Source organism: Lynx rufus, unplaced genomic scaffold (assembly GCF_022079265.1).
Source record: "Lynx rufus isolate CCGP_SWC_20201006 ecotype Redwood Valley unplaced genomic scaffold, mLynRuf1.p SCAF_12, whole genome shotgun sequence".
NCBI classification, from domain to species: domain Eukaryota; kingdom Metazoa; phylum Chordata; class Mammalia; order Carnivora; family Felidae; genus Lynx; species Lynx rufus.
Window position 1 is genome coordinate 46,253,452 of NW_025814826.1, and position 17,284 is coordinate 46,270,735.

Sequence of the window (17,284 nt, forward strand, 5' to 3'; positions counted from 1 at the left end):
GTTTGTGATATATTTTGCCTTAAATCTTAAAATGACCACTCTGGCTGCTATGCAGAGAACAGACTGGAGGGTACAAACCAGGAGATTAGTTAAAGAGTCTATTGTGGTGTGTTGACAAAGATGTAGAGAAACTGGAACACCCATAGACTGTGGTGGGAAGGTAAAGTGGTACAGCTGCTATGGGAAACAGTTTGGTGGTTCCTCAAAGAATTAAAAGTTACCATATGACCCAGCAATTCCACTCATAGGTATATTTATTCAAGAGAACTAAAAACATAGGCTCACACAGAAGACTGTGCACTTATGTTAATAGTTGTATTATTCATAAAAGCCAAAAGGTGGGAAAAAAACCAAATGTCTATCAAAACATGAATGGGTAAGTTGTGGTATGTCCATACAATGGAATACTATTGAGCCATAAAATGAATGAAGTCCAGATACATGCATAAACCTTAAAAACAATATACCATGTAAAAGAACCTAGATACAAAAGGCCTCTCGCTATATGGTTCCATTTACATGAAATGTACAGAATAAAGAAATCCATAGAGACAGAAAATAATGAGTGGCTGCCAGAGCATGGGAAAAGGAGGGGTGACATGACTGCTTAATGGATACTATTTGGGGTGATGAACATGATTTGGAATTAGTAGTAAATGTTTGCACAACATGGCGAATATAGCAAAAGCCATGATATATTGAATTCTTTTTACCAAGTTTTGGCTCTTTCCTAAATGAAAGAACACAGAACTGGTGTGTGTGTGTGTGTGTGTGTGTGTGTGTGTGTGTGTGTGTGTGTGTAAATAAATTTACCTTCTAATCCCAGGTCTGGAACTACATAACCTTAGCCCAGTTGACCTAATGACGCTTTTTCAAAACATTCAAATGTTTCACTTTTTTGCAAAAGTGTTTTTATCAAATTAAATTTTATTTCATATTTATCTTAGCCCATTTTAATTTCGTGAATCATTTTTAACTTTAAAACATTTCTTATTCTTTGGAAACAAGATAAGTATTTGTTTCTGTTTTCTTCTAATTACTTAACAGCTTGATTCTAAGTCACCTCTAATTAAATGTCTAGGCCAATGGTCAAGGTGAGTAATTAATTCATCTTTTCCTCCGAGTACTTAGTCCACATCCACTGATTATACAGTCACACTGTGTTCCAAATACAGTCAAGATTAAAATTTAACAATACTCTGTCATCTAAATGTACTCTTTCAATACACACTATTGAGTACATACATATTTTGCCAGTCACCCTGTCAGATGCTGTGTATTGAACTGTAAAAGACATTGTTGCTCTCCACCCATCCTAGTGAGAAGACAGGAATGTAAACAGATAAACACAACACAGGGATGTAACAGAAGCATACAAGATAGTCTGGTAGGAGGAGATGAGACTTTCCAGATAATGTGACAATTGAATTTTGAATTTTTGAAGAGGAGTTGGAGACAAGGAAGGCAGGAAGGGACATTGAAGATACTGGGCACAGGCAACATGTTCAGACATTCTGGCATGAAAAGCATGATGCCTTTGAAGAACTGCACTGAGGGCAAGATTGGGAAAAGAGAGCAGTGAAACTAAGAGGCAGACAAGGGTCACAGCACAGTCTTGGAAGCAAGGACTGTACGTTTGGATTCTATTCTAAGGCCAATGAGGAACCAGCCAGAAAGTTAAGCAAAGGAGTAATACGAGAGTACAATTTGCATTTAGCAAGATTACTACAATGAAAGAGGAATAGGAAGTTTTGCAGGAAGTTAAGAGACTGCGAAAGTAATCAGGAATAGAAATAATGAGGCCCTCGCCTAAGGTAGCAAAAGACGCAGAAATAAAATGAAATCACCCCAGGAGTGCACAAAGGGGAAAACAGACCCTGAAGAACACTCAAATTTAGGGATGAGCAAAGAGGGCTCACTGTGGAGAATGAGAAGTAACCTAGAACAGTTGTAGTTTCAGAGGCTCCAAAGAAAGTATTTCAGGAAGAAGGGGACATCAACATACAAAATACTTAAGTGTCCACAATCTCCAGTAATACAGTGATGAAGTCCTCTGTGACTTCAGTGAGAGCTCTGACAACAAAGAACAGATGGAACACTAAGTATGACTATAAAAACAAGTGAGTATGAAGCAACAGGTGAAAGGAAATGGATAATAGTGGTATGACGTCAAAAAGCATTCTTTTTGTAATTTTGTTTCTGAAGATAATGGAGACCTAGGGGCGCCTGAGTGGCTCAGTTGGTTAAGCATCCAACTTCGGCTCAGGTCATGATCTCACAGTTTGTGGGTTCCAGCCCAGAGTCGGGCTCTGAGACTGGAGCCTGCTTCAGATTCTGCGTCTCCCTCTCTGTCTGTCCCTGCCCCGCTCATACTCTCTGTCTTTCAAAAATGAATAAATGTTAAAAAAAAAAAAAAAATTTTTAATTAAAAAAAAAAGATGATGGAGACTTAAACAAGTTTAAATGTCCTTTTTAGGAGATGTATGTTCAAATATTTAGAGGCTAAAAGTCATGCCAGCAATTCTTTATTTAAAAACATTTTTTAATGTTTATTTTTTTTGAGAGAGACAGAGTGTGAGCAGGGGAGGGGCAGAGAGAGAGAGGGAGACACAGAATCTGAAGCGGACTCCAGGCTCTGAGCTGTGAGCACAGAGCCTGATGTGGGGCTCAAACCCACAAGCTGTGAGATCATGGCCTGAGCCAAAGTCCGACGCTCAGCTGACTGAGCCACCCAGTTGCCCTGCCAGCAATTCTTTCAAATGGTTCAGGAAAACAAAAAAACAAAAAACGAACAACAAGCCATGCATTTATGTACATAGATAAAAAGAGAGCAGGTGCAAATGTGGGAGGATATACCACTGGTAAATCCAGGTGACAAGTTTATGTGTGTTCATCAGATTTAACTCTTTCCGTTTTTCTGAGGACTTGAACATTGTCATTTTTTTTTTTAATGGGAAAAACAAGTCAATAAATAAATAACAGAAAACAACACACAGAGCAACTGAAGAATGGAGTCAGATCCCCAGAAGGCAGGAGGGACAGGGATGGGACAGCCCTCAGGAAGAGGGCACCGACCCTTCCATTTTCACCAATGAAAGAACTGAGGCCCAAAGAGCTAGAACAAATACAAGAAATGCTACAATCAACTTTGCAAATAGTTGTTTAAAAAGTCATTTATACGCTAAGTGCAAAAGGAATTCAGAGAAGAGAAAAGATCACCACAAACCCTATTAACTGGGTGATGGTGGGAAGGGTAATGACACTGGAGAAAACCATAAGGGAGAGTTATTGCCATATGAAGAGAGATCTATTATTTGTTCCCACACCTTAAATCTTGAAGAATGACTACACTGATTCAAGCAATTCTACTGGAATAGACTCGCCCTCTCTACCCCAAAAGGTCTTTAATATAAAGCACTAATGTTACGTATTAAGTATATGTAATTCGTGAAAGAACACAAGCACAGATCTGTGGCCTCTCAACATTTCATATCATTTATATTACTACAATGTTCTTCAGAAATATATCCAATAAGAAATACTCAAAAGTCTGCACAACAGGTCTTGAAGGGCAAAAGGAATTAAAATAATATCTAACTATTTCACAGATAACATTCACAGGAAATCAGGTCCATTACCAAGAGCAACTGTACAGGGATTTCTTCAGTACCAGTTCAACTAGAATACTGAACCAGGGAGGTATTATTAGGAAATTCAATAATATAGCCTTTTCTTTTATTGTCAAGGTAAACAAAGAACTGAAAACAGCTCACTTAAACAGATGTGAACCAACACATGCAGAGATATGCTGTAGTCTGCTCTGGCTGTAGTGTCAATTTATCTTTATCCTTAATGTATAATGCCCACCTTCGTTTACTTTTTTAAAGAGGAAATAACATAATTACTTTTTCAAGTGTGAAAAGCTGAAGGCTTGTGTAACACATTTTTAAAAATTAATGAAGGCTGTTATGAGGCAGCCATTACCAGAACTTCCATCCAATAAAATTAAAATTAAAAATTAGAATTGTTTTAAATGAAAGGAAATGCAGTATGTTTTATTCACAGCCTAGAACCAATTTAAATGAAAGGAAATGCAGTATGTTTTATTCACAGCCTAGAACCAATTTATCAGGTAAACCAAAGAAGTGGTATCCACATATGGGTTGTGAAAAGCAAGACCACGCAAAATGTTTGAGGAGCTGCTAGAGCATGATTTCTGATGTGGTTTCTTAGAAAAAATTTCATGGCGACTGACCTGATTATCATCAGCATGCTATTAATGTTAGAAATTAAAATCTGAGGGGCGCCTGGGTGGCTCAGTCGGTTAAGCGTCCCACTTCAGCTCAGGTCATGATCTCATGGTTCATGATTTCGAGCCCCGCGCATCAGGCTCTGTGCTAATAGCTAGGAGCCTGGAGCCTGCTTTGGATTCTGAGTCTCCTTCTCTGTCTGCCCCTCCCCTGCTCATGCTCTGTCTCTCTCTGTCTCAAAAACAAATAAAAACATTAAAAAAAAAAGAAATTAAAATTTGAGATGTACAAAGGTTATAGTTCAGTCTGTTAAAACAGTATTATCAGTTTGGGTGAATATAACAGTCCATTAGAACAGGTACTGCTCAGGGTTGCTTCATTTTTTTCCCTTCCAACAGGAACACAAATTTACCTTTTAAATAATTTCACATTTAAAGAAAAGGACCTCTCTTTCTATTTCACATAAAATACAGAAGATAAAACTATAATAAAATATTTGTCTAGAACTCAGTTGCTATGGCAAACCGGGAGCATTTTCTTGGCTATTATAAATGCTGTTCTGGATAAACAGGCATTACAGACCAACTCACTGGTAATGTTAAAGCACAAAAGGGCTATATTTGTTTTGTATGCTCAATAAGCTTGAAAAAGGGTGAAGGCATAAATTATATGAGCAAACGCTTTCACATAATAAATTTAAAATTATTGTGTAACTACATATATACTTAATGTATCAAATTGTAACCTTGCATGCTAAAGAATGTTCTTGGTGCAATGCTTTAAATACAGGTGTGCTGAATGTGTTTGTAAAAGTAATAAAGAAAAGTATGACCTTCTAAAAGAGACAAATTAAAGGACTATTATGAATATATGTTTGCAGTCCACAGTAACTCTTTAGTGCCAAATTAGCCTTGTAAGCTGGCTGTACACTCCGTTTACCACGCAGTTTCCATCTCCTTCCTCTGTACAGGCTTTCTAGTGGCCTCTATGATGGATTCATCCAATAGAAGTGGCCATTCAACCACAGTCCTATCCATTCCAGAGCATGGAGAATACTGGGCTCTCTGGTCCTCCCGGGTTTATCCCACTCGTCTTATAACAAAGAAGTACAAGGTCTGTATGTTCTTTTGTGCAAGCTTCTACCGGGGATTATAGAAATATGACAAATAACTGAGCTTCGGTTCCAAACTGTGTGCTTAAGAAAACACACTTCGTGGTCATTCAACAAATACATACTGATTGAGTACCTACTCGGTCTATTTAATTTCTACAGGTCTGCTGCTAGCACCCTCCCACCACAAAACAATCACCAACATCAAGCTTAAAGGGCATTTAAGAGGAGCTACATAGATGATTCCGCTTATATTTCTGTTAAGAGCAATAAATGATAGGAAAAGAAACATTAATTCCATAAAGGAAATAATGTGTTTGGAACACCTCAGTGAGTACTTTACCAACACAATAAATACCTAGCAACTAGATAGCTAAAGGAGTCACAATGGAGGAGATGATGTCACCACTGTCTAGGACAGCAAAAGCCAGGGTCATGTTTGGAAAATTCTAATTTTAGTTGAAAATCCACACTGGAAATTCACTACTAATACAGTCTGTATCTGAACAAGGGCAAGTGCCACCAGTAAAACAAATAAGCATTTTTGTTTTTCTCCTGAGTATTATTAAATATCCAGACATAATACCATAAGCCTCTAAGGACACTGTACAATAAATAAAGCTAAGCCCCAAAAGAAACAAACAGACAAACAAACTCCTCTCCCATGGGCATTTACCATATCAAAGCAAAAATGATACAGCAAAGGCATCAGAGCATTCTTATAATAGGAATTATTAGTATTCAAACACTTTCATTTGATCAGTTTGGCCTTTTTCCTGGGATCTTAGCAGGGCTGGATAAATATTACATGTTGTTATGTCTTAAGAACCTCAAAGTGTGCTTGGGTAATTTTTTTCTTGATTCATGGATTAAATTCTGAGTGAAAGAATCTTCTGCAGAAAGTGATAAAAAGGGACTTTTCATGAGACAGGGCCACTTACCTGCTAGCAAGACTGAGCAATTCATGTTTATCTGCTACAGCTGACTTCTTCTCAAGCTCCCACATTAGGACGTTGATCAGATGTGAATTTTTAATTACAATCGGCACTTCTTCAAACATGTGCTCAAAGGTGATATTTCCCTTTTTCAATCTGTGAAGCATGTTAAAAATACTTTAATCTGGTGGTCAGAAGTAAGTGTTAAATTGACTATTTCATACATTTTCCCTAATTACAGGCCCTCTCCAGGATCTCTGTTTCATTAGCACTCTTTTAAAAAAGGAGAGAAACGAGTTTCACAGAGTCCAGCATAAGTCGAATGATTTAACACTGAAAACGATCCAAGTTTGAGTTATAAAGCTCAGAAAACAAGATTCATGGCAAAATAAACTATTTTTTCTCCGTAATCAAGTATCTTCAAAATTTCATTGATACTAAAATGTAAATGCCATGGGAAGTAAAGCTATATAATATAATCTATATCTAAAACATTTCCCTAGAAAAGGGAAATACTCTAGTTGCTGGAAAGTTCATTTTAAAAGCCTACTGAACAACTAAATTCACCACTAGCAGAACACTCACAGGATATCCTATATACAATGGTTCAGAACACAGCAAAAATGCCATTTCTCATAATTTAGTTATAACCACCACTCCCAGGAATTGTTCATGAGTTAGCTTTTAACATTTTTTGCCTTAATTTCTTTAGAAGCTATTAGGAAACCAGCAAAAAAAAACTACCTGTGCTAAATGAAGTTAAAGCTACTAACTTTAATAAGAAATCAAAATTCCCATAATTAACAGGAAATGAAAGAATTCTGAATTTTTTTAATTTTAATGTAAATATTCCAATGCCATTATGTAAGATCATAAAACAGCTGTACTAATTAATTCTGTTCATACCATCAACCATAAAATTTCCAAAAACCCACATTCCTTATGGATACCTTAAACTGTTTGTATCTTCCCCACCCCCAACCCCCAGCCCCCAGCCCCACAAAACAGGAGTTCACAAAGTAAGACCTACATCGCACAGTCCTCCTGACACAGAGCTCATACTCTGACAGCCGCCGGTCACTCATTTAACCTCCCTTTATTAATCATTTATTCCCTCAAATCCAGTAGCTAATTAATTCCCACTCCAAATGAATTCACCCATAGTGAGAACAGACGAGACATTCCATACAGAACAGTTTAAACATGGAAAGGGAGAGATCAAGTGGCACTCGGCCATGCAAAAGACGTCTACCGTCCACACGGCAGAAGCATTACCACGCCACCACCACCATGGATTCAATAAATGTGGCAAACTAAAACCTTAAAAGAAAAAACAGCCAATGTTTTACCATATGCCTCACAGGCCCCCAAACACTTACGCTTCAGGAGAAAAATCCTTCTCTTTACAAACTTCCATCAGTTTAGGAGTCAGTCGGTATGCTTTCAGCGAGAGAGACCCTTGGGCAGTTTTTATGGGATCTCAAATAAGGAAAAGAGAAAGAAATTTACTAGAAATTTTGTTACTACCAGTGCTTGAATGACACTGGTTCTAGGCACATTGTCACTTATCATACAATCTTTGCAAAATGAAGATCAAAATAAATGATCAGAACGCATCATGAAGCAGATTGGAACCAGCAAATAGTTAAGTGAAAATGTAGGAACCCTATCGTCCTACTTGTAATTGGGGGGGAGAGGAACTTCCTCCCTGAAGTAAAAATAAAGGATTCAAAACGAAGCGATTCTCATATCTATTCCTCAGCTTGAACAAGTATTCTTGATGAAAAGTTGAACTTTTCAAGAAGAATACTTGAACAAGTATTCTTGATGAAAACATCTCATATGTTCTATACCTTACATCCGTCCCGTATGACAAGAAAAATACTAATGAATATTAAATATGAAAATACACTGCATGCACTTGTGCAGTTCGGTCGACTAATTTAAATGAATAACCGTGCAAACGAAATGTATCCATCCTAAGAATCACTGCCCAAGTTTAGTAAAACAGATTCTAAAAACAAAACAACAAAAAAGTGCTATCACTAAAAAGAAGTGTCTTTTTAGTTTCAGAGAAACTAATTTTGTCAAAAACTAGCTGCTTAAATACTCCCTGAGTAAGGGAGCTTAGCACTTGCTGCATGATAACGGCTCCGGCACGCCAATATTCGCCTAAAACCTGTGTTAACATTCATGTTGTCTGAAACTTAACACAGTGAAACTTTTAGCAATAGGTGATAAAATGAAAACCAAAATAGATTGAAACAAGTGGAAAATTCATCAAGGTCTGATGATGCAATGTTTCCAGCCAATATAAGTACACTTTAACAACTTGTTCTTTACTGTAATCCAATTGTTAACATACTGAAACAATTTTGGGGCAGCTCATAAGATTGATCGTATTCATTAGTATTTTTTCTGACAGATACTCAGGACGTTACATTTACTTCTCAGCTGGAAACTATATGCAAGTCTGCCAGATATGGCAAACTGTGAGTGTTTGGGGAGGGGGAAGGCTATAAAGCTGTTAAATTGCCTACAGTTCTGATACAGCACAGAACATCTGGTCTGGAGAGCTTGAGGAAACACCATTAAATAGGCCGAAAAGAAAAAAATCTTTGTGCTAAGAAACAGTCCAGGTTTTGTACGCTGCTGTCAGAGGTATAAAAAAAAACTTGGCACACTGTGTTAGGATTGGTCAGTCACGTACAGAGCCAGACACTCTAGCAATTGGGGTTTGTTAGACATCTGGTCGAGTTCCACCAGCCCCTTCAAATGAGGGAGGGGAGACGGAGGAATAAAAATGAAGCAGCTACTCCAGCATTCCAAAATGTACACATCAGGGCTCTGATAGCAAGAAAAATAAACAGAGAGAAGGAAACCCTGTCTAGACTTAGCTGCTGCTGAGGCTGCTGCAGAAACAGGGTTGGTATTTACTTGAGAAGGCCTGCCAGGCTGCTCTTAGAGGCAAAAAGACAGAAAGCAAAAATAGTAGTAATAACATTAAGGGAAGAAAAGAATAATAAAGGAAACTCCTACTAACCGTAAATGAGAACGACAGATTCCTCAATGGCATGCTGGTAACTGAACTGAGAATCCAGGAGTGCTCGGGTGACGAACGAGCCATAGTATGTGGACTGATACCAGCCCACGTGGAGATGATCGATGTTGACATGGCGAAGGCTGCGCATCATTTCCATCTGATATTGGACTAGACGATATAGAGAGGAGGGGGTAAAAGAAAATCTATTTAATGACGCCACAAATATTAAAAACAAGCCTTTTTGGAAATGAGTTGTTACACAACAACTTATTAGCTACAGGGAACAGGTTTCCAGATTTAAAATTCATTCAGTTCACATATAAAGAAAATGAATTTAAGCTTTCAAATCATTTCAAATCCCCGAAGCTTTCTTTTTTTCATTGATGAAATAACATGTTGTAGAAAAGTTACTAAAAACACAATAATAATGCCTTGTTCTAAAAATGAAATTATTTGTTAAATGTGGTTTCCACTCCCTTCTCAAAACTCTTAAAAATAGTCAATGTTTAAGAAAACAATTTGTGTATTTGCTATACTGGTTGGTTTTAAGAAATTTCATTTGAATTACTAAGTGAGAATAGTTATCAATGTCTTCTTCAACACAGATTTTAGAACTGAGAAGTTAAGATCATCAGGAAAATGAATGGGGAAACAATTAACTACCACATTATTTAAATACGAACAGAATACAAGCTGTAGCTGATTTAAAATATAAGAATTCATTTTTGCCTTCATTTGGTGCCCCCTGCTGCATATGCTAAATTTTAAAAAGAACTCTTTTCTTGTGTGTTCTTTTGTGTTAACTAATAGATATTAATTTTTCATTAGAGTTATAAGTTAATCACCATGTGTAGAATGAAAAGGTTGAAAGACTTTTACTCCCTTCAAATTAATAACTATAATGTGCATTATTAACTTAAAGCAGTATTATTAGAAAAATAGGTGCAAACTGAGAATATAATAAATAAAAGATTAAAACCTTTAAAAGCAATATAGCCCAAAAATGAATAGCAAATAGGTAATACAGGAGAAAATTTTATAGTCAACCTACCATCCAGGCTATTTCTATTATAATGAATGCACAACTATGTGGAATAAATATATTTGCTTAACTCAGAATCTAATCATTTCATTTTTAAAACTCTTAATCAGGTTTTAGCAAATGTAAAGTTATATGTTTGTCATTTCCTTGGTTATAGCACTATGGTTTTATAAAGCAAACAGGATTCAGGATCATAAAATACAAAAGAACCTTCCTCAGATGGGCACAATCTTACTTTCCAACATTTGTTACTAGGCAAAGAAATTACAAATCTGCTTAATTTCAAGGAAAGTTCTATTTCTCATGATAAAATATGGCTGTCAACTTGTAATTATTCAAGAATTATATGTTTTTTAGTTTTTCTTTTTACATACAATATGATGGCCTCAAGAAGAAGTATGAGATAAATATGACAATCTTATATCAATTTATCTTTTATCTTAAATTTTTGTATCTCTGGCACATAACAGACTTCCTTCCCAGCTAGTTTAACAGATTCATATCAAACACATAAATATGGCATAGAATCACTGCTATGGTCTCTCTCTGCTTTAAAATTCCCTCTTTTACATTAAAATCACTAACTTGGCAAATGAGATTTAATCACAGTTAAAAGTTCTAATATCACAAACAAAATAGGAGCCAGACTAAATTTACCATTCATTTTAAAGGGACAAGGAGAAGATGGGGAGAGACTAACAAGCAATTGACAATTGTCAACACATGACTGGACAGGATGATTTCTTTAAGTCAGTACTTCCAAAATATCGGTCAATGTACAATTTAGCTATAATATAAGGAGAAATTAGATTCAATTGGCAACAGTAGAAAAAAAGAAAAGACTTGGAATCTTGAGATCTAGGTTCTCATACCAGTGCTTCGATTTTTCCCATGGGGAGTCCTGCCATCCAGGTGATGACTTTTTTCTGATGCTTAACTTTCCCATCTCCAGAAAGATCTAAGAGCTCATCACAGTGAAAATGTTGTGACTCCACATTGTTCACTGAATATGCTAATTATAAGTAATAATTTTTCTATAGACTAAAGCATAGCCTACAGCATGCACTAATACTTAAAAATGAATTTCTCTGAAAAGCAGTCTATAATCTTACTCTCTCCCCAAATAGCCTGAATACAATAGCTTTTATAATAGTATTTTCAGGATGCAGGAGGTAAAAAAAAAAAAAAAAAACAAAAAAAACAAAACAAAACAAAAAAAAAAACCTCTATGAACAGTAGCAAGCCTCCAAATTCTTTCTTCATCCGGAATCTTACCTACTTTAAGCCCCTTGGACAAAAATGAAAATAAGTGTTCCTTTTAGCTACGAAGAGACTGAGGAATAGGCGGCTTGTAGCCCTACAGAGTTAACACTGCTCCAATGTATTTAATTCTGAGAACTGAGAAGGAGAGACAGCTTCCATGCTGGTAGAACTTGGGGCAGGGGTAGAAAGAGTTGGTGGGTGAGGAGACCACTTCCACTTTGCCGTTCTATAGCTTAGAAAATCATGACACACAAGATTTTGCAAAGCTCTAATAAAAACTTATTTTTTTACAAGTATTTATTTATTTTGAGACTGAGAAAGAGTGCACGCATTGAAGGGGCAGAGAGAAAGGGAGAGAGAATCACAAGCTGACTTCGCACCATCAGCGTGGATCCCAATGAGGGGCTCAAACTCACGAACCCTGAGATCGTGACCTGGACCAAAATCAAGAGTTGTATACTTAATCAACTGAGCCACCCAGGCGCCCCTAATAAAAACGTATTTTTAAAGTCATAAGCGTTTTCACATGACCTAAATATGGCAAATAAATATTAAAATGTAAGGGGTATGAACAAGACAGGTAAGTTGGTAAAACTGCTGTTCAAAATCTACAAGGCACCGGAATTTCACTATTATACAAAAAATATATTCTGGGCCTATTCTGTGTGAAATTTCTGGATAGTCTCTATTTTGGTTTGGACTTACTACCCCAACTTTAAAAATTAAAAACCACAACTTAAAGAATGTCCTCCTGGAGGCGTCACACCCAGAAAGAAAGATCTAAAAGGACTGCGAGGGATCCGTGAAAAGATGAGCACAGGGGTGGTGCTGGGGCTTCCAAGTAAAGCTGGGTACACTGAGGCCTAGTCCTCACCAGGACCACTCACATGAGCCTGCAGCACACAAAGAGGTACATTGGATTCAACAGAAAGAATGTTCAAGTGACATTTTTTCTATTATATACAAGCTGAGGAACAAGAAAAAACTCACAGCCAGCCAAGTGAATTGCTTTCTCTGCAGACTTTTAGATCTGTGTCCTCCCTCTAATGTTGACACAGACGCGTGACTCTTATCTCCCTTCACCCACGCAGTGTTTCCTTTCCTCTTCCTCCCACCCACATTTTCAAAAAGCACAAAACCAAACCCTGCAGAAGTACCCTGGTAAACTTAAGTAGGGATAAGAAATGCAAGCAGACCGTCCTTTAAACGGTCTCAAAACCATGCTCCTGGAAGCTACCACCACTCAACTGATCTGAGCTGCCACCACACCAGCTCACACCTTTCACCCCTCTGGACTACGAAAGACACGAGGGAAAAAATCGTGAAAAGGTGACGTGCGAGGGAATTCTACACAGGAAATAAAGAATGGCCCCGGCAGATGCTAACCTTCCAGGTGAATGCCATGGTTGCTTTTGTGGCTATGCTAGTTTCTCTAGGGAGTCATAACAAGGTGGGTGCTTAAGGCACACGCAAGAGACCCAATGTAGCTACAACACAAAGGTAACAGGGAAGGGGAGGAAGCTCATGCTTTCGGGAAGTGGCTGTGATGATGCCTTGTTCCAGCCCACAGACTCTGGGTGAGTGGGAGGTAGAACTATGTTTGCCTTCTTGTGCCCAGCTGGACTCACTTTACTGGGCTGGAGTTTTAACAGGAGAGCATACAAGATGTGCCCAGGCAGAGATAAAGTTCACTCCTATTTAAGGAGTGCCTCACACCTCAGAACAAAGAGAATCACAACAAAAGAAACAAAAGGAAAAAAAGAGAAGGAAAAGAAAAAAAATAAGGCTCCTTGATACCACAAACTCCTTACTGCAGAGTTAATGCAGGTCAATGAAATAAGAAACAAGCATTTAAAGGCATCTTTGTAGAACTGGTCCAGGGTTAGGCACGCTCTCACTTTTGTTCTAAAATTCTCTTATTTAACAGAAAGAAGCCCAAGTAGCAATTTGATCCAATGATACTCACTTCTGAGTTAATATAACCAAATATTCCTCGGGTAGTTCCCAAAGATGAATAGAAAGAGGAAAACTGCTTTGGAGGGGGGGGACTATTTTTAAATCACGGTAATACCCAACAAAAAGCTCAGAATTGTATAGTGAAAAGTTTAAGCATTCTTAGCTTAAAAAGCAAACACTTTACAGAATGAGGAGATACAGAGCACAGCAAATGAATTTCAAAAACAAACTGATAGCTACCATTAAGCCAACTCCCATTACTAATACAAAAGCTATACGTAAAATGCAGTTGAGGTAGTGCTACAAAATTTGGAGGATTATCAAAATGAGCTGAAGTTTTATAGTCTCTTCAATCTTTACAATTGTTTTAATTGGTTAAGCCTCTCCCAAGCAAAGGAGAGCCTGGTTTACAATACTGAATAACTGTTCAAAGTCTGGCACCAGGATATTCATATTCACTTTTTCCAGATATCCTCTTTGCAAAACAGTCGATTTTAAATTGCCTAGAGCTAAAACTATCTTAACTGAGGCAGGCTGCCCAATAACTATTCCTTTCAAAAATCCACCACATTTGTTAGGCTTTCTCTTGTTTTTATCTCCGAGTATAAACACTGAAAATAATATGTTGTTTTATATTTAAATGCTATATCTGGAGTTACGCTGGCAAACAACAAACAAGCTTGAGATATGAGTTCTCCTGAAGATCATTGAGAAGGACAATGAATGGATTAGAAGCTTTTTAGTTCAGTAGAATAAGTAGCCAGCATTCTTTCCCCTTCAATTCCTCACCCTTGTCTTTAAAATCATTTATTTTATTTTATTATTTGAAGTGAACCCTATTAAAAGATAACTTCTTGGTGAAAAACAAGAACAAAGAACTACCATAGTTGGCTAGTTGGGATGACTGAAAGCAGAAAGTTAAATCTGTAGGTAGCATAGTTTAATGTCTGTCAGATTAAGGGGAAAAAAAGTGTTTTATAGATGTCTTATTAACTTTGAAAAGACAAAATAACCTAATTTAAACTTTAGAAATTAAAGACAACTTAATGGACGTACTGTCTCATTTAGTGACTTAATACTGTATCGAATGAATCCAAATTATTTTAAAATATATTGTTATAGAATTATATTAAAAATATCCATATATATAGGCTGGAGGGAAAGGGCAGAGCTAAACCCCAGGAGAGAAACTAGCACTTAGTGAGCACTTATTATGTCAGACTTCCCACTAAGTGGTCCACATATGTTCTCTGACCATATTCCTCACAGGAACTCTAATGAGCTAATCACCATTACTGAAATCCTCTTAGAAAAACTATAAAGTGGCAGGACTCAATCTGACTTCAGACTCTGCGACTCCAAAGCCCAGGCAACCACCCACTTACAGAATTTCATCTCTTCTTATTCATAAAGTGTAAATTATTTCTGAGCCAATAAAGCACAACACACAAAACACAACAGAAATACTCAATTTCTAGGTTTTGAGAAAACACAGTTCATACATGTCTGACCACTAAATCAACCAATAATTTAGCAATACCAGTAAGATGTTAAGTGATAAAACTACCCTCAAAGGTTTTTAAATGTCAAAGCCTGTAGTTATCACAAATACGTAATCAAACTCCTAAAAACACTGCATTCTATGTCACTATTTGAAACTTATGCCAATGCTACTTTGTAACTAAGAGGTGGCTTGGATCAAAGATGACTCACACAGCACAAGTAGGGGGACACAGACCAGATGCAGCACATGCTCTTGGCAGCAAAGAAAACTACTAAGCTCAATCAAGAGATACAAATGGCTTTAAAGCAAGCAAGCAAAAAAAGCCCACAACTCTGTACAGCAGAGCTCAATGATTTCAACAAACATGACAGGGAAGTGGAACACATCAAAACTTCCTATCTGTTTTAGCATGAGGGCTAACCTAAGTAGGACTTTTAAGAAAATAATTATAAGCCTCTTTCCCAGCAGCACCATGGGACACCAGTAAGCACCGACAAGCTATGAACTCTGAAGGTATTTACCTCAGGATTTAATAAGACCAACTACTCTGTGCTTTCCTCTGCATATCAGACTTTCTGCCAAGCTGCACATACGTTGCAGGAAGTGTTCGAAGCCAGTAGCAGATGCAGATTTAAGCAAACAGAATGTGCATTTGAAAAAAGACTTAAATAAGAGTCGACTTTGGGTGGAGAGAACTATGGGGTACATGTGTCTTAAAACTTCCATATTCTCTTCACCCAAGTCTGTATCATATATTAATTCTTTTTTTTTTTTTTCAGTTAAAACATCTGTTATTAAGGCCACCCCTGTGAATGCTTAAGGATTTTGGTAACAGTTCGTTTTTCACATTAAGTGCCTGATATATATTCTACTCTACTTAAAAACTAATCTGTTTTATTTTTAAAAGAAATAAGAAAAATACTGCCTTTCTTTATAATCTTACAGAAATGTTTTTTAAATAGTTCATTTGCCTTGGGTGGTTTAATTTCTTCTTTAGAGTATTTATGAATTCTGACCAATAATTCCTTCTAAATGCCAACCTGAAGATAAGGGAAGTGATGGGGGGGGGTGACTCTTTTAAAACTAGTAAGAGCTCTGAAAATTAGGGGAAATCAGGTTTTTTGAGGTTTTAATATGTCTCAAAAAGTCTTTTATGAAATAAACTGGACTCTTTACAGAAAATAACATGTACATCCTGTAACAATTTCATATAGTTACCCTCCTAACCAAATCATGAAACACAGCCAAGAGATCCTATTTCTTTGAGGTTATGAGAATTTATATATACACATATATATATACACACACACACATATATACATATACATGCATATATACACATACATGTATGCATGGAAATATATATATGCATGCCCTTGGTCATGAAAACACATGCAGGTAAGCAGGTAATAGAGAGCACAAGTTCACTGTATGTCATCTAAGATCTATTTATACAAAGTGAATTCACCTCGACAGGACCAAAGGCTATAGACCTTCTCATCCATCACCATGAAGAATTCTCTCTTGAAGAACAGCCTATTGGCCAATGCTACCTCTTCTACAATTAAGAGCATGATATGTTAGAAGATCAAAGGAGACTTAGAAAATCATGTATTTCATTCTAGGTTACAGGCTTTTTCATAAGGACAGGGAACACCTCTGTCATATTTACAGCAATACATCAGGCACTACTTTAATGCCAGCCCAAAGTTAAGTCCTCAACGTATTCAGGGAAAAAAAATGGAATATTTCAAAAACATGATTGCTGTTAATGTACTAGAAAGGTCACAATTATTAGGAAATTATATATATATCTTACTATGGATCACAAAGGACAGGAAGTAGCCTGCTTTAAAACACAAAAAATCGGGGCGCCTGGGTGGCGCAGTCGGTTGAGCGTCCGACTTCAGCCAGGTCACGATCTCGCGGTCCGTGAGTTCGAGCCCCGCGTCAGGCTCTGGGCTGATGGCTCAGAGCCTGGAGCCTGTTTCCGACTCTGTGTCTCCCTCTCTCTCTGCCCCTCCCCGTTCATGCTCTGTCTCTCTCTGTCCCAAAAATAAATAAACGTTGAAAAAAAAAATTTAAAAAAAATAAAATAAAATAAAACACAAAAAATCATCAGTAAATCGGGACTAGGCAAAGTATAAATTAGAATATAGAAAGAAGAAATTGCAGGTGAG

The 17,284-nt window shown here is 37.1% G+C and overlaps 1 protein-coding gene across 1 annotated transcript in view; it reads right to left on the minus strand.

The window, feature by feature from the left end:
• Positions 1-17,284, minus strand: part of EIF3H (eukaryotic translation initiation factor 3 subunit H) — a 98,650-nt gene that overhangs the window by 5,093 nt on the left and 76,273 nt on the right. The window contains exons 3-5 of the mRNA XM_047074124.1: positions 9,340-9,507; positions 7,676-7,775; positions 6,303-6,452 (exon numbers count right to left, since the gene is read on the minus strand). Of these exons, the coding sequence (XP_046930080.1) occupies positions 6,303-6,452; positions 7,676-7,775; positions 9,340-9,507 (418 nt within the window). The remainder of the gene's footprint in view (positions 1-6,302; positions 6,453-7,675; positions 7,776-9,339; positions 9,508-17,284) is intronic.